General features: G+C 54.2%; 1 protein-coding gene across 1 annotated transcript; it reads right to left on the reverse strand.

The window, feature by feature from the left end:
• Positions 1-10,770: 10,770 nt before the first annotated feature.
• Positions 10,771-16,126, reverse strand: LOC122924078 (zinc finger CCCH domain-containing protein 3-like; the record flags this gene model as incomplete). Its single annotated transcript, XM_044274996.1, has 3 exons — positions 15,856-16,126; positions 14,556-15,558; positions 10,771-10,970 (listed from the first exon to the last, which is right to left on the reverse strand). Coding segments are annotated over exons 1-3 (1,252 nt in total), but the record flags the coding sequence as incomplete, so codon positions are not given.
• Between the last annotated feature and the right edge of the window lie 5,480 nt (positions 16,127-21,606).

Here is a 21,606-nt window from a genome sequence, read left to right on the forward strand (position 1 = left end):
ACCTAGAAAATTGTGAAACTTCAAGAACCAGAGCTAGGTGTCTACGCTTTGTTCTTGGGCTGCGTGCCTGTGGCATTTTACTATCAAAAAAGGGTCCTCCAAATAGTTTAAGGGAAAAAAAAAAACTTCTGCAGCTTATAACAGACTTTGCGTTTTACTTCCTCCCCGGTTTTAAGATCTCAGAATTATGTCAGTGAATGAAAACATTCCTACTACCCTGCAGGAAAGAGCAGAAGGTGTAGATAGTCTGCTGGCGGCTAGTCTTCCCTGTCCACCTATGAAGTTGCTACAATGTATCAGTCTGGATTCCAGGATGGTTAAAGTGAATACAATTGTAACAAACCCTCAGCTGCGAATAGGTCTTTACAACAGTTTTGCTATCTGCTGCTTCCATTTATTGACAGCAGGCAGAGATCTTCAGGAATGAAGCACAATGCGTATAACGGAGTGACAGACTGATCATGGAGGGTAAGGGGCGCACCCCCGGGTGCCAGTAGGTGAGCAGCGTGTCGCCCCCCGTTATTCTCCACTCTGTATGCTAATGAGCAGCGCTGCCTTTTATTAGCGCGGTAAATTTCCCGAAGAACAACAGGGATGATGGGAGGGCTGGGGCTCGACGGCTATAAACGTGTCGCGCTATTAACACGGCTCCGCCAGTTATATGAACAGTAAAACTGAATTAGCGCTGACGCTCGGGTAATTACATTTGCCATCACCACTTGTGAATAAAAGCAGAGCGATGTCTAGGGCCGGCGGGGGCACGGGACCCTCGCGTGACCGCACCATGAATCACAATTTTAAAGGGCACCCCCAGAAAATGTCTCACCCATGCACCCCTCATCAGACCGACCGGCCATATGATCACGAGTGTGATGTCATACGCAGGTACGTGCTGTACGTTTTACCATATATCCTTACGTGAGAGGGATTGAAGACGTGGACCCCACAATCACCAGACACAGGGGGCTCGCCACCAATTACAGACCAGCTCAGAGAAATCAGCTGCGGGGGGCACTTGCTTTTGTATAGGAGGTGAGTAGTATTCCTCTGACGTTCCCCTCTCAGAAGAACATGCACCTGACATGAAGCAGATCATACAAGCCACGTCTTCAGCGTCCGGGAACCACGATTTACCAGGTGCCATCGTGTGACCAGCTTCCTCCAATGAGGATCATGTCAAGCAGTCAGAGATCTCTGCGCAGGAGGAGCGTCTCTGACCACACGGAATGAACAGGGGCTACAAGGACTTAGGTCTCATGACATACTGGAGGTCTCACAATGGGGGGCAATAAACGAGATCTAAGAGTCTGCATACAGAGAGGATGAGGAGCCATAGTCGGGGGGGGGGGGGGGGACGAGGAGCCATAGTCGGGGAGGGAGACGAGGAGCCATAGTCGGGGAGGGAGACGAGGAGCCATAGTCGGGGAGGGAGACGAGGAGCCATAGTCGGGGAGGGAGACGAGGAGCCATAGTCGGGGAGGGAGACGAGGAGCCATAGTCGGGGAGGGAGACGAGGAGCCATAGTCGGGGAGGGAGACGAGGAGCCATAGTCGGGGAGGGAGACGAGGAGCCATAGTCGGGGAGGGAGACGAGGAGCCATAGTCGGGGAGGGAGACGAGGAGCCATAGTCGGGGAGGGAGACGAGGAGCCATAGTCGGGGAGGGAGACGAGGAGCCATAGTCGGGGAGGGAGACGAGGAGCCATAGTCGGGGAGGGAGACGAGGAGCCATAGTCGGGGGGGGGGGGGGGGGGGGGTGAGGAGCCATGGGGGGGGGGGGGGGGGGTGAGGAGCCATAGTCGGGGGGGGGGGATGAGGAGCCATAGTCGGGGGGGGGGGATGAGGAGCCATAGTCGGGGGGGGGGGGGGTATGGGGGGTGTGAGGAGCCATAGTCGGGGGGGGGGGGGGAGGAGGAGCCATAGTCGGGAGGACTGAAAAAGGAGAGAATCAAAAGGCAACCTGTGTGTGACAGGGGGAGAGCTGAGGAAATAAAGAACAACGTATGCAAAAGGTGTTCAATGTGCCCCGATGTCAAGGGGTCTGCAGGAGGGGGGGGGGGCACGGCGTACCAGAGGTCTGCACGAGGGGGGCACGGCGTACCAGAGGTCTGCACGAGGGGGGCACGGCGTACCAGAGGTCTGCACGAGGGGGGCACGGCGTACCAGAGGTCTGCGGGGCACGGTATAGCAGAGGTCTGCGGGGCGTGGGGGGGCACGGTATAGCAGAGGTCTGCGGGGCGTGGAGGGGCACGGTATACCAGAGGTCTGCGGGGCGTGGAGGGGCACAGTATACCAGAGGTCTGCGGGGCGTGGAGGGGCACAGTATACCAGAGGTCTGAAGGAAGGGGGCACAGTATACCAGAGGTCTGTGGGGCGTGGAGGGGCACAGTACAGGATTATGACTTATTGATGGGGATGTCATCAGATTTTCAGCACTTGTTCTCCCGTCTCCACTTGTACAGAAGTGATGAGTCTGAGGTTCTCGAGGCCTCTCAGCTGGTCTGTGGTCAGAGGCCGCCCTCTAGAGGCCACGTCTGGAATGTGCGATCAGATTATGTATAACCTTCTCCTTATTATGGGATTTACTGACAAATGATCCACAAAAAGTAAGACATGGAGATGAAAGCCGATACGCAATGAAGCAATATGGGTGGTCGTTATGTAAAGTGGTGACCCAGCTTTCCCAGAAAGAGATGTAAGGACTAGATGCCACCCAGAAGTACTCGCCAGCACCAGGACACTGAACATGTATGTTACTACCGGTCACGTGTGACCCCATGAAGTCCGTACGTCCTATTCCCAGGACAGTCAGACCTCTATAAAGAGGAGCGGGGCTGAGAGCCCCCGTTATGTCCCGGATCATAGAAATCACTGCGGCTATAACCCCTATTTATTCATCTTGGGGTCTTCTCCAGATCCCCCCATTGATATGCAGGGCTCTAATCTTTTAACCCCTACATTTATTCCTAAGGGCTAAATGAAGGACCATGAGGGTACAAGACTGGGTGAATTGGGATATGGGGGGGGGGGGGGGGTCATCCTCCATCACGTCTGATAATTAGAGAAGATGAGAAGCTGCTCGGACAGATAACAGGACGACTACTCCCATTAGGCGGCGGAGTGCCACCTGACACAATTATATGGCCGGGTGAGAAGCAAACACAAGTGCAGCCCGGGCTCCCCGCACGCCGTCAGCCCTGATGAGAGGCAATGCTTTCCTAAAATAACCCTCGTTGTAAATGAAAGATGATTACCGGGGGGGGGGGGGGGGGGTCCTGCTCTTCTCCTAGTGAGGTGTGGATAGGGTTACTGGGGCACCAGCTGCCATCCTCCGACCAGCACTCTCCATGGATAATTGGAAAACTTCATCACTCCAAACTGATGTCTCTGGATGGTCGGACTGAGAGGGGCAGAAGGAGGGGGCCCAGCCTGTGATCGGGGGGCAGAAGGAGGGGGTCCAGCCTGTGATCGGGGGGCAGAAGGAGGGGGTCCAGCCTGTGATCGGGGGGCAGAAGGAGGGGGTCCAGCCTGTCACCGGGGGGCAGAAGGAGGGGGTCCAGCCTGTCACCGGGGGGGCAGAGGGAGGGGGTCCAGCCTGTCATCAGGGGGCAGAAGGAGGGGGTCCAGCCTGTCATCGGGGGGGGGCAGAAGGAGGGGGTCCAGCCTGTCATCGGGGGGGGGCAGAGGGAGGGGGTCCAGCCTGTCATCGGGGGGGGGCAGAGGGAGGGGGTCCAGCCTGTCATCGGGGGGGGGCAGAGGGAGGGGGTCCAGCCTGTCACCGGGGGGCAGAGGGAGGGGGTCCAGCCTGTCACCGGGGGGCAGAAGGAGGGGGTCCAGCCTGTCATCAGGGGGCAGAAGGAGGGGGTCCAGCCTGTCATCAGGGGGCAGAAGGAGGGGGTCCAGCCTGTCATCAGGGGGCAGAAGGAGGGGGTCCAGCCTGTCATCAGGGGGCAGAAGGAGGGGGTCCAGCCTGTCATCAGGGGGCAGAAGGAGGGGGTCCAGCCTGTCATCAGGGGGCAGAAGGAGGGGGTCCAGCCTGTCATCAGGGGGCAGAGGGAGGGGGTCCAGCCTGTCATCGGGGGGCAGAGGGAGGGGGTCCAGCCTGTCACCGGGGGGCAGAAGGAGGGGGTCCAGCCTGTCACCGGGGGGCAGAAGGAGGGGGTCCAGCCTGTCATCAGGGGGCAGAAGGAGGGGGTCCAGCCTGTGATAAGGGGGGCAGAAGGAGGGGGTCCAGCCTGTGATAAGGGGGGCAGAAGGAGGGGGTCCAGCCTGTGATCGGGGGGCAGGAGGAGATGGTCCAGCCTGTGATTAGGGGGCAGGAGGAGATGGTCCAGCCTGTGATTAGGGGGCAGGAGGAGATGGTCCAGCCTGTGATTAGGGGGGCAGGAGGAGGGGGTCCAGCCTGTGATAAGGGGGCAGGAGGAGGGGGTCCAGCCTGTGATAAGGGGGCAGAAGGAGGGGGTCCAGCCTGTGATAAGGAGGCAGGAGGAGATGGTCCAGCCTGTGATAAGGGGGCAGGAGGAGATGGTCCAGCCTGTGATTAGGGGGGCACATGGGAGAGGAGGGAGCGTGGGAACAGGGAGAGGTAGGTACATGGAGCACCAGGAGATTTACCGGCTCTTTCGGGCGATCTCCCCTTATTCTGGGAGAGGATATTCCTCTGCAGCATGTATACAGCTATCTGCAGTGAACAATGCGCCCCCCTGGAGCCCCTCGGGCCCCTCATTACAGGGGTGCAGGGACCTCACAAGGCACCATATTCCCCCTAGAAGCATTTCATGTGGAGGCGCCTGCTCCCTCTGTCCTCCGCGGTGTGAGGCACAGTACAACCTGGCCGGGTGAGAAAAATGCCGAACCCCAATGCATCTGAACTGTAACCAAACTACAACTCCCAGCATTCCCTGACAGCTGCTAACAATACACAAGAGCGGGAAGTGCTGCAGCCGCAGAGGGCACAATACAAGGATGAGAGGTGCTGAACGATTGAGGGTGGGAGCGTCGCCCTCCCGGGGTGAGGACTTCCACCTGCCAGAAGAAAACACCCAGGAACGAGCGGAATCTCAGGACGCGGAGCCTCAGCCGCCAACTGCGGTAACGGAGAAAGCGCCAATGATCGGCTGCTCACCGCGGGGACCAGGTCAGCCCTCAATGCCTGCCATAAGGGGGCGCCAGAACCCCTCCCCCCTCGGCTCATTACTCCAGTCTGCTGTGTGTGAATACTCACCTATAGTCCCTTACACGGGGCCCAGCTCACAAGGAGGGGGGGGGGGGTTGCAGGACCTCCCTAAATCTCCCCCATGTAGTGAAGCTGCTGCGCAGGGCGTGCACCTGCACAGCGGCTCTGGGCACCCAGTAATTTGGTAGGATGAACACAAGGTCGCCGAGCCCAATGCTTGGCAGTGACTTTCATTACCCATCTGATAGATAGACAGGCGGGCGCTGCCACCCCGGCCCGAGTGCTCGGCCCACCGCTTTAATACGCCTTTAATTGCCGCGCTCCGTCAAACCGATTCCTATTTTTCCTCCATAAATCAGAGAAATAAAGGACGGGATAAATGAAGAAACCCAATTGAATATTTAATTACAGCTAATTATATCATATTAACCGGCCCCATCCATAAAGAGCCCGCTCGCAGCATAAATCACCCCCTCGGCTGGCGGCCTGCCATTAAAGGGGCGCCGCAGGGAGAGCGGAGCTGTGCAGCAGGGCAGTGGCTGGGTGAAGGCACTTAAAGGGGCGTCCTGTATTATAGAAGTAAAAGTATAAATGAACAGATCTAATATAATGGAGGGGGGGGGGGGGGGTCCTGCCGCCCCAGTCACCCACTACGGGACTGCCGGATAGAGCACCATTAATAATGGCACAGCCCCTTTAAGACCTGCAAGCTCTCTCTGCTAGTTTGCTACAATGTATCAGTTTGGAATCCAGAGAATTGTCTAGAGTGATACATTGTATCCGCTTCCCAGCTGCATACAGGATTACTGCCTCCAAAGACTCACATTCACTGACTGCAAGCAGAGAGCTGGGAAAAGTCCATGAGGAAGCTGTAGAGCGGGGACGCCCAACCTGCGGCCCTCCAGCTGTTGCTAAACTATCCGAGTTGTAGTTTGCAACAGCAGGAGGGCCGCAGGTTGGGCATCCGTGCTGTAGAGCTTGTCATTAACCTAAAATGAGAGACCCCCTTTATAAAGGGTAACTTTCAATATCCCTGCTTGCTGTCAGTGAACATTTTTATTTTTTACATCCAGGGTTGGGACCTAGTCCTGTTCGTGCAGCTCTGTTACAATGTATCAGTGCCGGTAAGAGCTGTCAACCTGGAGTGACACACTGTGACAAACCCTCAGCCGAGTAGGCAGTCCGGCAGTGGCAGATGTTGGACGTGTGATGTAGGGGTAGATAAATGCGGAGCAGCAGACAATGAACAAGCAGGAAGTGCTGGCAGCTTCAGCTGTGACTGGAGTATCAGATCGCTCAGTATCACATGCAGCAGTGTGAATGCTGCCCGATAGCTGAGGGGCCAGCAGGGGTTAATCAGGGCGACACATAATATCAGGGCCTGGGGCGGCGGGATGTCACTCAGGATTAACTCCAGGGCTTCAGCCAGCAGAGCTCTAATTCTGGAGCTGTGGTTTATCTGGGGGGATTGGATGTGATACCCGGTGCGGGGGTTACGTGACAGCGCAGGAGCGCAGTGACAGCGCGCTCCCCGCAGCATCCCGATCATACCCCGCACTTATTTATACCCTGGGATGACTTCTTCAGCATTGTATCTGCCCGTCACCCTGCAATCTGAGCCCGGGCAGGGGGCACACAGCCAGTGCATACGGCAGGCGACAGCGCAGGAACAGCCGAGGAGGCGCATAAATCCTGCTCCTTAACAATGTTATTCTGCTCTAGTCACAGCCACAGCTGCAATCACAAATCTGCTGTTACATCATGTCTTCTGCTCTAGTCACAGCCACAGCTGCATTCACTATTCTGCTGTTACATCCTGTCTTCTGCTCTAGCCACAGCTGCATTCACTATTCTGCTGTTACATCCTATCTTCTGCTCTAGTCACATCCACAGCTGCATTCACTCTTCTGCTGTTACATCATGTTTTATACTCCACTCCCATCCACAGCAGCAGCATCCACAGCTGCACTCACTATTCTGCTGTTACATCATGTTTTATACTCCACTCCCATCCACAGCTGCACTCACTCTTCTGCTGTTAAGAGCGTTCACACTTCTCCCACAGTCCCAGAGTTCTCCAGGATTTTGATGGCTTACCCTTAGGTCATCAATCTCAGACTTGCAGGGGTCCGTCACCCGCCGATCAGCTGGTACCGTGCCGGAGGTGCACTGCGCTGTGTAGTGGACGCGGCGAGTAACGGCAGCACTGCTCCTATTCTGCTGTAACATCCTGTCTTACCCTTCAGTCACATTCAGAGCAGCATTCAAACTTCTGCTATCAGCTCATATCGTAACCTGCTGTCACAAAGTTGATCTTACAGTTCTCCTATTCCATCAAGTCTTAAGCTCCAGTCACACCGAGAGCTGCACTCCCAATTCTGTCACAACAGCTGCACTCCCAACTCTTGGGGTTTTGACCCCTGTGGAGGGGCGGCATATACAGCGCACACACCGACCTCCACTGACACAGAGGATGTCTGCTCTGCTACTGAAAGGGTTAAAAGGAGTAACATGAGGTCCCGGGGGCGCAGGGACGGCATACCGTGCCAAGAGGTCAACATGGAGAGTTATCCCGAACATAACCCATCGGCCCTAACCCTGCAGGGGCCCCAGACAACGCACAATACACACAGGGTGGAACCAGACGGGGCCCCTGTCTGTAGATGTATACACCATGATGATCCTGAACCAGCAGCCGCCTCCTGCTAATCCAGAATCACTGCACACCCACACAGATGTAGCAGAGCTGAACAACGTACATCTTACCTATGGGGTTACATAGGACTGCAGGTGACACCTACTACATTATCTGTACTCAGGGAATTATCACTGTGTTATCTGTGGTGTTACACAGGACTGCAGGTGACATCTACTACATTATCTGTACTCAGAGAGTTATCACTGTGTTATCTGTGGTGTTACATAGGACTGCAGGTGACATCTACTACATTATCTGTACTCAGAGAGTTATCACTGTGTTATCTGTGGTGTTACATAGGACTGCAGGTGACATCTACCACACTATCTGGCTCCTTTCACTCTTTAGGGCCCGGGTCCCTTTAGCTGGAGATGTCCCAGAATTCCCGTCACCTGTAAAGGACTCCGCAGACACTGAACACCGTCGTGTACCCATCGTGATGGAGGGTGGGCACGGGGCCAAATATGTGAACTGTCACCAATACCCCGGGCCCCAGGCTCCAGGGAGAGGTAATGATTTATGAGCGAGGTTAGGGCCCGGCTGGTAGCGATATTAACCCCACAAATTCCACTGTGCTTTACAGCAGGGGGGTCTCCGAGACCCTCGTGCCAAATAAAGACACCAACAGCTGCCCTGCCCCCGGCAGACCCCCGGCCCCCCCACCAAACATACAGAGTGACCTCCCGTATTCACACCTGTCCTCTGCTGATAACGGGGAGCAATAGTCGCACCTCCATCATACGGGCCGTCGTCACCCAGCTCTCCGCAGACCCGGAAAGTTGCACTGTGCAGATGTGAATTATACAAAGCCACTAAATGATTGCATTATAATATATGGAAACAGGATGATATCACAGTTTTCCTGTGTGTCAGTACGTACTGCAGTTTTGACATTCTCTTCATGAACCAGACGGCTCAGGATCTGGATGCGGGTTGCGAATTACAAACCCTCCGTGGGTCACCTCCACCTTTTCTCCAAGGTCTCAGTGGTGACGCTGTTGATGGATCACCCCCCTCCCCCGCCGGTGATTCATTTTGGCGCGCCGGCCGCCCAGCTTTTTATACACTTCCCTGACCGCGATCATTAGTAATTCAATTTTCTCTTTTTATTAGGCCTTCCTTATCAGTGCGGCTCGGCGGCGGCGTGCGACCTCTCCGCACGCGGGTAAATGTTCTCAAATCTTCTCCCTGATTCATTTCGCCATCAGCGAGGGGGGGGGGGGGGCGGCCCCCGCCGCGAATAAACTTTAATGTTGATTGTGATGGAATTTCTAATGGCGAGGAAATTGATTGAAGGCGGCCATTACGCGGCGGCAGTAACTCACAGGGCGGCGGCGGCGGCTCCGGGACCCGGGGGATTCAGTTATTTAAAACAATTCAATTTGCAAGGATAATTATATATTAGGGTTTTATCAGCGGTAAGGAAGGAGCGCAGCGGGCGGGGGAGGGGGGCGGCCATTGTTTTATCCTCCTCTTTTTGATACGGGGAACCGGCATTAGTGGGTTATGGCGGCAAATGACTTGATATCTGCTTCTTCTCACATAAAGGCGAAATTAGGCGATCAATTACCGCGGAGAGGGCGACAATGAGCGAGGCTGGCACAAGGCTGCCCCCTGCTGGACACACGGCAGAGTGCACGCACTACAATACACAGCAAAGACACGTCTGTAAGGACTCTACAGAGGTGCGCCATAGGGGCCTTTATTGGGGGGGCAGCACTTTTTGGCGTATTTTGGCTTGCGCAAGTCAGCTGGCACCGGGGCTGGCACCGGGGCTGGGCCGCTGAACATCACTTTGAAGAGGGTGATTCGGGTTATTCAAAGATTGACTGACCTGAAGCTCCTGCTCCATCATCAGAAAGAGGAGCTGCAGCAGCTGCTCACGTGTTACCAGCACCCACACTTTGTAATGTCAGGACGGGGGGGGGGGTTCAGAGAAAATTTCACGATGACACGGCGCTCTATTCGGCGAGGACACTGCGCCAAAATTCCAGCAGTGGCCGCATGGTGCCTGCCTCCTATTGCACAGTGGTTTGAAGCCGCGACTGTGCCAAGAAGGGTCATGTCCCTTCTTGGCGCGGTGTCTGGACGGACGCTGATTACAGCCGTGGCGGATTCACTCAATTCAGCGGCAAAGTAAACAACCTGCTGCGGAGTCTGACAGCGTCAATGTGAACGCACCCTGAGACTGTTACACTGTAACAAGCCCCTCAGCAGTGTGAGCCGGTGTCCAGCCTTTTATTGTAATTCATATTATAGTAATTAATATCTCCATTCACTGACAGCTAGCAGGGCAGGGATCAAGAAAACATGGAATTAAAACAGTGAAGTCTATTACAAAACTGCATAAGATGCAGTCTCCCTCTAGGAGCCAGAATGGAGAGCGGCTCCCGGGGTGGGGGATGATCTGACCCGTCCTTAGATTACGGGTCAATGATCTGAGTGGCCACCATGCTGATGGGGGCAAGGGGAGAGCAAGGCCCACCCCTAAAAATGACCGGACTGTGATGACCCCGGCCGGGCAGTCTAAAGCCAAGCAGAGAGTGAGGAGTTACTGGATGTCATGATGAACATCTGACTGTAGTACATACAAGTGGCCACCAGGTGGCAGCACCGGCAGCGGTTCCTCAACTTTGATTTCCTAAACCTTCAGCATCTTGAAGTTTGTCTGAAACTTACATTCCCCAACAAGAAGATACTGCAGGGAACAAGAGACCTACCTGAGGAGCGCCGCCAGGGTAGCACCACCAGGGGAGCGCCGCCAGGGGCTCCACGAGCTGACAATAAACCAAATGACCTAAAGATATGGGCTTATCACCCAGAGTCAGCCATGCTGTCCCCGCCAGACAGGAGACCCCCGACAACACTTGTATACAGAGCGCCGCCATATTCTCCTACCTTCTCGGGTGGGGGAAGGCTGCTGCTTGCCAGGAGGGGGCAGTCTTCGTAGTCGGTGTTTGGAGATGTGGACCAGACCCCGGGGGGAACTTCTTTTCACTGTAGACGGAGATTTCATGCGAGGAGAGCTCCGCCTGCGCAGCGAGTAACGGCTCTTCACCATCAGAGGAGCCTCAGGAGACTTCTTATCTGCAGGAGACCTGGAGGACAGGACAGACGGGCGTGAGAACAGCGAGTGCAGCTCTGGAGTATAATACAGGATGTAACTCAGGAATAGTACAGAATAAGTAATGTAATGTATGTACACAGTGACTCCACCAGCAGAATAGTGAGTGCAGCTCTGGAGTATAATACAGGATGTAACTCAGGATCAGTACAGGAAAAGCAATGTATGTACACAGTGACTGCACCAGCAGAATAGTGAGTGCAGCTCTGGAGTATAATACAGGAGGTAACTCAGGATCAGTACAGGATAAGTAATGTATGTACACAGTGACTGCACCAGCAGAATAGTGAGTGCAGCTCTGGAGTATAATACAGGATAAGTAATGTATGTACACAGTGACTGCACCAGCAGAACAGTGAGTGCAGCTCTGGAGTATAATACAGGAGGTAACTCAGGATCAGTACAGGATAAGTAATGTATGTACACAGTGACTGCACCAGCAGAATAGTGAGTGCAGCTCTGGAGTATAATACAGGGTGTAACTCAGGATCAGTACAGGATAAGTAATGTAATGTACACAGTGACTGCACCAGCAGAATAGTGAGAGCAGCTCTGGAGTATAATACAGGATGTAACCCAGGATCAGTAATGTATGTACACAGTGACTGTACCAGCAGAATAGTGAGTGCAGCTCTGGAGTATAATACAGGATGTAACCCAGGATCAGTAATGTATGTACACAGTGACTGCACCAGCAGAATAGTGAGTGCAGCTCTGGAGTATAATACAGGATGTAACCCAGGATCAGTAATGTATGTACACAGTGACTGCACCAGCAGAATAGCGAGTGCAGCTCTGGAGTATAATACAGGATGTAACCCAGGATCAGTAATGTATGTACACAGTGACTGTACCAGCAGAATAGTGAGTGCAGCTCTGGAGTATAATACATGATGTAACTCAGGATCAGTACAGGATAAGTAATGTATGTACACAGTGACTGTACCAGCAGAATAGTGAGTGCAGCTCTGGAGTATAATACATGATGTAACTCAGGATCAGTACAGGATAAGTAATGTATGTACACAGTGACTGTACCAGCAGAATAGTGAGTGCAGCTCTGGAGTATAATACAGGATGTAACTCAGGATCAGTACAGGATAAGTAATGTATGTACACAGTGACTGCACCAGCAGAATAGTGAGTGCAGCTCTGGAGCATAATACAGGATGTAACTCACGATCAGATCAGGATAAGTAATGTATGTACACAGTGACTGCACCAGCAGAATAGTGAGTGCAGCTCTGGAGTATAATACAGGATGTAACTCAGGATCAGTACAGGATAAGTCATGTATGTGCACAGTGACTGCACCAGCAGAATAGTGAGTGCAGCTCTGGAGTATAATACAGGATGTAACTTAGGATCAGTACAGGATAAGTAATGTATGTGCACAGTGACTGCCCCAGCAGAATAGTGAGTGTAGCTCTGGAGTATAATACAGGATGTAACTCAGGATCAGGACAGGATAAGTAATGTATGTACACAGTGACTGCACCAGCAGAATAGTGAGTGCAGCTCTGGAGTATGATCAGTGGTGTATCTTGGTTTTGTGCTGCCCTAGGCGAGACTAAACTCGGGCACCCCCCCTAATATAAATTTGACCCACCCCTTCCTGTCACGGCCAAACCCCTTCCTCTGTAAACCCCACCCTTCCTCTTTAGGCTCCACCCTTTCCTGTTTTGCATAACCATATTAAGAAATTTATCACGATAACGATATATATATCGCAATAAATACCCGTTTAAAAGAAAAAAACACAAGGGGACGTTATACTGTATGGGGGCAGCCTCAACGAGACGTTATACTGTATGGGGGCAGCCTCAACGAGACGTTATACTGTATGGGGGCAGCCTCAACGAGACGTTATACTGTATGGGGGCAGCCTCAACGAGACGTTATACTGTATGGGGGTAGCCTCAACGAGACGTTATACTGTATGGGGGCAGCCTCAACGAGACGTTATACTGTATGGGGGCAGGGGCAGCCACAACGAGACGTTATACTGTATGGGGGCAGGGGCAGCCACAACGAGACATTATACATACTGTATGGGGGCAGACATAAGGAGACGTTATACTGTATGGGGGGCGGGGACCGGGGCAGCCACAAGGAGACACTAAACTGTATGGGGGCTGCCACAAGCAAATAGTGCACTCTGCACTGTGTCATAAATAAATGTGGTATGTGTGTCAGACTGTCTATGGTGGCCCTGGCCTCTCCTTGAGGCTGCCCCATACAGTCTGTATGGGGCAGCCTCAAGGAGAGGTCAGGGCCACCATAGACAGTCTGACACACATACCACATTTATTTATGAGTCTCACTCTCACTGTGCACGTGCACTATTTGCTTTTTAACTCTCTCGTCTCACTCACATTTGTTCCTCTGCCTGGACCTGGTCCTGTAGTGTTGGAGCCATGAGTAACGCCATGAAGTGTTGTGTTGAAGCCATGAGGGACGCCTGAGGAAGTCAAGTGCAGGTGGAGCGCATCTGCGTTCCAAAAACGAGCTGTAGAGGTCGGCACTTCCGGTGCCGGACCTTCGTGGAACGCATTTGCGTTCCAAAGCGGAACTTCCGGTTAGACCACATCCGGATGCTGGTTCCAGTCATATGTGGAACGCAGTGTAAGAGCCAGGAAACAGAGCCGAGGGGAGAGACGCACCTCTCACGTCACTACTAGAAGTGACGTGGGTAGCAAGGCCGGGTAGGTGAAAATTCCGGAAACACAGGGAGGAGGAAGTAAGTAGTAAGTCACTCCTTCACTATGCGGCGCCGGCGAGGCTGCCGCTCGCAGCGGCATAGTGAAGGATCGGCAAGCATCGGACAAAGCAAGGGGAAAAACTAACTAGGCAAACAAGGCATTTTGCCGCCCCATTGGCAAGTGCCGCCCCAGGCAAATGCCTTGTTTGCCTCGTGATAGATACGCCCCTGAGTATGATACAGGATGTAACTCAGGATCAGTACAGGATAAGTAATGTATGTACACAGTGACTGCACCAGCAGAATAGTGAGTGCAGCTCTGGAGTATAATACAGGATGTAACTCAGGATCAGTACAGGATAAGTAATGTATGTACACAGTGACTGCACCAGCAGAATAGTGAGTGCAGCTCTGGAGTATAATACAGGATATAACTCAGGATCAGTACAGGATAAGTAATGTATGTACACAGTGACTGCACCAGCAGAATAGTGAGTGCAGCTCTGGAGTATAATACAGGATATAACTCCGGATCAGTACAGGATAAGTAATGTAATGTATGTACACAGTGACTGCACCAGCAGAATAGTGAGTGCAGCTCTGGAGTATAATACAGGGTGTAACTCAGGATCAGTACAGGATAAGTAATGTATGTACACAGTGACTGCACCAACAGAATAGGGAGTGCAGCTCTGGAGGATAATACAGGATGTAACTTCTGATCACCTCGCTCACACTGGATGACTCTCCTAATCTGTGTGGATGAGGTAATCAGGAGTCTCGGTCTCCTCCATTATATGCTGGGGGTTCACCGTACGTTACAGCAGTTTGCGCCCCCCTCCCCCCCCCAGCGTGTACCTTGACGTGCTCCTTCTCCTAATGATCTTCGTTTTGCTTTTCACCTTGTAGCCGGAATGTGGCGAGCTCCTGAACGAGGCTGCGGCCGCCATCACTGCTGGAGCCTTGCTATGTTGGGGAGTCGCTGAGCTGGGCCTCGGAGCCCCCCTCTGTAAGGCGGGAGTGACCGGAGCTTCTCGGGAAGACACAAGGTTCTCGGCTTTCCACTTGTATCGACTCTTGAGGGCCGGTGCCTTTGGGTTTGCGCCATTTTTCTTCCCTTTCACCGCAGCTGTGGCCTCGAGGGACTTCTCCTCAGCAGACGCCCTCCTGGGACTGACTTTCTTGGCAGCAGGGGGGGCTTTACGAGAATCCGCCACCCAGATGTATTTCGCCTTCTGACTTTTGGAGGTTTCATTGCTTTTCTGGGGGGCGCTCGGGGTCCGGTGTGAGGACGCGGCGCTGGGTTTGGGGGGTGCACATTTCACTTCAGTCTTGGGGAGGGACACAGGGGTCTTCTTCAAGGGGGGCTGGGCTGCTGCCGGTACCTGAGCTGGAGAACTTCTATTCAATGGCGTCCAGGACACTTTCTGCTGCGTCTTGGACGCTCCCCTGAGGATTTCCTTGTGGCCCCCTGAGTCTAAGGGTCGGGGCCCCATCGATACAGATGTGGATGGCACAGAGGCCGTCACCGAGGGTTTAGGACGCGCCCGACCACCTTGAGCGGCGGCACTTTGCCATTTGAAGGCGGACGCGTCAGCTGGCTTGTCCTTGTTTCCGGATAACGTTGTCTGCCCCAATTTTTCGGAGACGATAATGGCTGAGGGTACTTTTCGGGCGCCGCTCTCACCCGCAGACACGGCGGAGGCGTCCGCTGCTTGCGCTGTCCGATTAACCAGTGAATACTTCTTCCTCCAGCTGCTCTGATTTGGCTGCCGGTATCCTCCACAGGGCTGGGCCGGCGGCTGCCATCTTGGATTTGCGGGGGCATCGCCGTGGATATTTTTATGACTGTTGATCAGACCTGCGAAGAGAAAAACGTGAAATGTCGCATCGTCCACGAATTATAACAAGTCCTGGAAGTTTCGAATAGGTTGTGGGGTTTAATGCCTCCATTTTTAAGATCTCTGCTTGCTGCCAGTGAATGTAAACATTCCTGTTAACCTCCAGAGGCTGTCCTGACCTAGTCCTGCTCACACAGACACCCCTGCCCTGGACTCCAGGCTGACACACTGTAACAAACCCTCAGTGCTGTGAGCAGGACTAGATAGGACAGGTTTTCAGTAATGGATGTGGCCCCCGCCTCTGTGGCCCCACACACCTTGTAACAGCTGGATTTGCCTCCTTAGAGACTCCTTCTCCTCGGCCATGTTGGGAAACAACTCGGCGGCGCCGCTGGACGCGCGGTGATGACGCAGCAGATGCGCCCGAGCACCTCAGCTTGGCCGCTCCACCTCATCCAGGGCGATGCCCGCAGCTCCAGCCGAGCCCGCTGTGTGCCCGGCGGGCGTCTACTTTCTACAACCCTGTCACCTTCTCTCCTGCCAGCAGTAAAGATGGCGTCACCTCCGCGCCCGGCTCGCCTGACAGGCAGGCGGTATCCTAGCAACCCAGAAAGCCGAAAGTGTCATGTGTGGTGAGACGTTTTGGTTACACTTAGGATGGCTGGGCCTCGCGTCACGTGACCTCCCACGTGACTCTCATAGAAATGAAAGGAGGATTCTGGGAGTTGTAGTTTCAGATCCCTCCCCTAGACTTTTTATATCCTTTTGGGTTTCTGCACTTTTGCTTTATTTGGCGTGTTAAAAACACCACCTCCAGATGCTTCCTGAAAGTCTGTGGGGAATATGAACCGCAGGAGACACAAGCGGGTTGTTGTTTTTTTTTTTATCTCTTTGCGTTGCGTTTATGGGGCCCGACACCATAATTGAGGGGCCCCTCTCTTTGGCTGTGTTCACACGCTGAACTAACTATGTGTAGACTGAGAACCTGCCCTAGTCCTACTCACCTAGCTGAGGGTTTTATACAATGTGTCAGCGCAGTAGCCCACCACCATCTCTCTCCTGCACCGGACTGACCCCTCTTACCTGCGCTGATACATTGTAATCCCATCAGTCCTGTCCCTGTGTGCTGGGAAAATATTCAGAGGGCAGAGGAGTCTGGAGAGGGATACAGGAGCATGGAGGGGACAGAGGAGTAGGGAGAGGGGACAGAGGAGTCTGGAGAGGAATACAGGAGCATGGAGGGGGATACAGGAGCATGGAGGGGACAGAGGAGTAGGGAGAGGGGACAGAGGAGTCTGGAGAGGGATACAGGAGCATGGAGGGGACAGAGGAGTCTGGAGAGGGATACAGGAGCATGGAGGGGACAGAGGAGTCTGGAGAGGGATAGAGGAGCATGGAGGGGACAGAGGAGTCTGGAGAGGAATACAGGAGCATGGAGGGGGATACAGGAGCATGGAGGGGACAGAGGAGTAGGGAGAGGGATACAGGAGCATGGAGGGGACAGAGGAGTCTGGAGAGGGATACAGGAGCATGGAGGGGACAGAGGAGTCTGGAGAGGGATACAGGAGCATGGAGGGGACAGAGGAGTCTGGAGATGGATACAGGAGCATGGAGGGGACAGAGGAGTAGGGAGAGGGGACAGAGGAGTCTGGAGAGGGATACAGGAGCATGGAGGGGACAGAGGAGTAGGGAGAGGGGACAGAGGAGTCTGGAGATGGATACAGGAGCATGGAGGGGACAGAGGAGCAGGGAGAGGGGACAGAGGAGTCTGGAGAGGGATACAGGAGCATGGAGGGGACAGAGGAGTCTGGAGAGGGATAGAGGAGCATGGAGGGGACAGAGGAGTCTGGAGAGGGATACAGGAGCATGGAGGGGACAGAGGAGTCTGGAGAGGGATAGAGGAGCATGGAGGGGACAGAGGAGTAGGGAGAGGGGACAGAGGAGTCTGGAGAGGAATACAGGAGCATGGAGGGGGATACAGGAGCATGGAGGGGACAGAGGAGTCTGGAGAGGGATACAGGAGCATGGAGGGGACAGAGGAGTCTGGAGAGGGATAGAGGAGCATGGAGGGGACAGAGGAGTCTGGAGAGGGATAGAGGAGCATGGAGGGGACAGAGGAGTCTGGAGAGGGATAGAGGAGCATGGAGGGGACAGAGGAGTCTGGAGAGGGATAGAGGAGCATGGAGGGGACAGAGGAGTAGGGAGAGGGGCAGAGGAGCATGGAGGGGACAGAGGAGTAGGGAGAGGGGCAGAGGAGTCTGGAGAGGGGCAGAGGAGTCTGGAGAGGGATAGAGGAGCATGGAGGGGACAGAGGAGTAGGGAAGGGGACAGAGGAGTCTGGAGAGGGATAGAGGGGTCTGGAGGTGGATAGAGGGGTCTGGAGAGGGGCAGATGAGTCTGGAGATGGATACAGGAGCATGGAGGGGACAGAGGAGTCTGGAGAGGGGCAGAGGAGTCTGGAGATGGATACAGGAGCATGGAGGGGACAGAGGAGTCTGGAGAGGGGCAGAGGAGTCTGGAGAGGGGCAGAGGAGTCTGGAGAGGGGCAGAGGAGTCTGGAGAGGGGCAGAGGAGTCTGGAGAGGGGCAGAGGAGTCTGGAGAGGGGCAGAGGAGTCTGGAGGTGGATACAGGAGCATGGAGGGGACAGAGGAGTCTGGAGAGGGGCAGAGGAGTCTGGAGATGGATACAGGAGCATGGAGGGGACAGAGGAGTAGGGAGAGGGGACAGAGGAGTCTGGAGAGGGATAGAGGGGTCTGGAGGTGGATAGAGGGGTCTGGAGGTGGATAGAGGAGTCTGGAGATGGATACAGGAGCATGGAGGGGACAGAGGAGTCTGGAGAGGGGCAGAGGAGTCTGGAGATGGATACAGGAGCCTGGAGGGGACAGAGGAGTAGGGAGAGGGGACAGAGGAGTCTGGAGAGGGATACAGGAGCATGGAGGGGACAGAGGAGTCTGGAGAGGGATACAGGAGCATGGAGGGGACAGAGGAGTCTGGAGAGGGATACAGGAGCATGGAGGGGACAGAGGAGTCTGGAGAGGGGCAGAGGAGTCTGGAGATGGATACAGGAGCATGGAGGGGACAGAGGAGTCTGGAGAGTGATACAGGAGCATGGAGGGGACAGAGGAGTCTGGAGAGGGATACAGGAGCATGGAGGGGACAGAGGAGTCTGGAGAGGGGTAGTGGGGTCTGGAGATGGATACAGGAGCATGGAGGGGACAGAGGAGTAGGGACAGAGGCAGATGAGTCTGGAGGTGGATAGAGGGGTCTGGAGAGGAGCAGAGGAATCTGGAGGTGGATAGAGGGGTCTGGAGAGGGGTAGTGGGGTCTGGAGATGGATACAGGAGCATGGAGGGGACAGAGGAGTAGGGACAGAGGCAGATGAGTCTGGAGGTGGATAGTGGGGTCTGGAGAGGAGCAGAGGAATCTGGAGGTGGATAGAGGGGTCTGGAGAGGAGCAGAGGAATCTGGAGGTGGATAGAGGGGTCTGGAGAGGAGCAGAGGAATCTGGAGGTGGATAGAGGGGACTGGAGATGGACAGATGAATCTGATGGTGGATAGAGGGGTCTGGAGATGGGCAGAGGAATCTGGAGGAGACAGAAGGGTCTGGAGAGGGGCAGATGAATTTGATGGTGGATAGAGGGGTCTGGAGATGGGCAGATGAATCTGATGGTGGATAGAGGGGTCTGGAGAGGGGCAGAGGAATCTGGAGGAGACAGAAGGGTCTGGAGATGGATACAGGAGCATGGAGGGGACAGAGGAGTAGAGAAAGGGGCAGATGAGTCTGGAGGTGGATAGAGGAGTCTGGAGAGGGATAGAGGGGTCTGGAGGTGGATACAGGAGCATGGAGAGGACAGAGGAGTAGGGAGAGGGGCAGAGGAATCTGGAGAGGGAGAGAGGAGTCTGGAAAAGGGCAGAGGAATCTGGAGGAGACAGAAGGGTCTGGAGATGGATACAGGAGCTTGGAGGGGACAGAGGAGTAGGGAAGAAGACAGATGAGTCTGGAGGTGGACAGAGGAATCTGGAGGGGACAAAAGGGTCTGTAGATGGACAGAGGAGCATGGAGGGGGCAGATGAGTCTGAAGAGGGGCAGAGGAATCTGAAGGGGACAGAAGGGTCTGGAGATTCATAGCGCATGGAGGAGACAGATGAGTCTGGAGAGGGACAGAGGAGTCTGGAGAAAGACAGAGGAGTCTGGTGGCAGACAGAGGAGTCTGAAGAAGGACAGGGAAGTATGAAGAGAGGTAGTGGAGACTGGAGATGGACCAAGATGTCTGAAGAGGGACAGAGGAGTCTGGAGAGGAACCAAGATGTCTGGAGATGAAGGAGTCTGGTGGCAGAGGGACTGGACAGAGACCTAGATGCCTGGAGAGCGACCAAGATATCTGGAGAAGGATAAAGGAGGTTGGAGAGGGGCATAGGAGTCTGGAAATGAATAGAAGAGTCGGGAGAGGGATAGAGGAGTCGGGAGAGGGATAGAGGAGTCTGAAGATGGATAGAGGAGTCTGAAGATGGATAGAGGAGTCTGGAGATGGATAGAGGAGTCTGGAGATGGATAGAGTAGTCTGGAGAGGGATAGAGGAGTCTGAAGAGGGATAGAAGAGTCTGAAGAGGGATAGAAGAGTCTGAAGAGGGATAGAAGAGTCTGGAGGGGACAGAGGGGTCTGAAGAGGGATGGAGGAGTCTGGAAAAGGGCAGAGGAATCTGGAGCATTCAGAAGGGTCTGGAGATGGATAAAAAAGCATGGAGTTGACAGAGGAGTATGGAGACAGACTTAGGAGTCTTTTGAGAGACAGATAAGTCTGGAGAGGGATAGAGGAGTCTGGAGAGGGATAGAAGAGTCTGGAAGTGGATAGAGCAGTCTGGAGGGGACAGAGAGGTCTGGAGATAGATAGAGGGGTCTGGAGAGGGACAGAGGAGTATGGAGATTGATAGAGGAGTATGAAGAGGGGTAGTGGAGTCTGGAGATGGACCGAGATGTCTGGATAGGCATAGAGAAATCTGGAGGGGGCAGAAGGGCTGGAGAGGGACCGAGATGTCTGGAGAGGGATAGAGGAGTCTGGAAATGGATAGAGAAGTCTGTAGAGGAACAGAGGAGTCTGAAGAGGGACAGAGGGGTCTAAAGACGGATAGAAGAGTCTGGAGATGGATAGAGGAGGCAGAGGGACCTGGAGATGGGTAGAGGAGTCTAGAGAGGGGTAGAGGAATCTAGAGAGGGGCAGAGGAGTATGAAAAGGGGCAGAGGAGTCTGGAGATTGACTGAGGAGTCTGGAAGTGGCAGAGGGGCTGGAGAGAGACCAAGATGCCTGGAGAGCGACCAAAATATCTGGAGAAGGATAAAGGAGTCTGTATAGGGTCAGAGCAGTCTAGAGAGGAATCAAGATGTCTGGAGATGGATAGAGAAGTCTGGGAATGAATACAAATGTATGGAGGAGGCAGATGAGTCTTGAGAGGGGCAGAGAAGTCTGGAGAGGGACATAGGAGTCTGAAGAGGGATGTGGAGGAAACAGAGGGGTCCTGACTGGAGAGATGGGTCTGGAGAGAACAGAGAAGTCTGGAAAGTGGCAGATAAGTCTGGAGGTGTATAGAGGAGTCTGGAGAGGGGCATAGGGTTCTGGAGATGGATAGAGGAGTCTGGAGATAGAGAGAGAGAGGAATCTGGAGAGGACAGAAGAGTCTGCAGATGGATGGAGAGGACAGAGGAGTCTGAAGAGGGGCAGAGGATTTTGGAGATCGAGAGGCAGAGGAATCTGGAGGGGACAGAAGGGTCTGCAGATGGACAGAGGAGCATGGAGGGGGCAGATGAGTCTAAAGAGGGTAGAGGAGTCTGGAGGTAGATAGAGCAGTCTGTAAGGGGACAGAGGGGTGTGAAGATAGATAGACGGGACTGGAGAGGGACAGAGGAGTCTGGAGAGGGGCAGAGGAATCTGGAGGGGACAGAAGGGTCTGGAGATGGATGGAGGGGACATAGGAGTCTGGAGAGGGATAGAAGAGTCTGAAGAGGGGCAGAGGAATCTGGAGGGGACAGATGGGTCTAGAGATGGATGGAGAGGACATAGGAGTCTACAGA

The sequence above is a fragment of the Bufo gargarizans genome, unplaced genomic scaffold (genome assembly GCF_014858855.1).
Source record: "Bufo gargarizans isolate SCDJY-AF-19 unplaced genomic scaffold, ASM1485885v1 original_scaffold_2212_pilon, whole genome shotgun sequence".
Classification (NCBI taxonomy): Eukaryota; Metazoa; Chordata; class Amphibia; order Anura; family Bufonidae; genus Bufo; species Bufo gargarizans.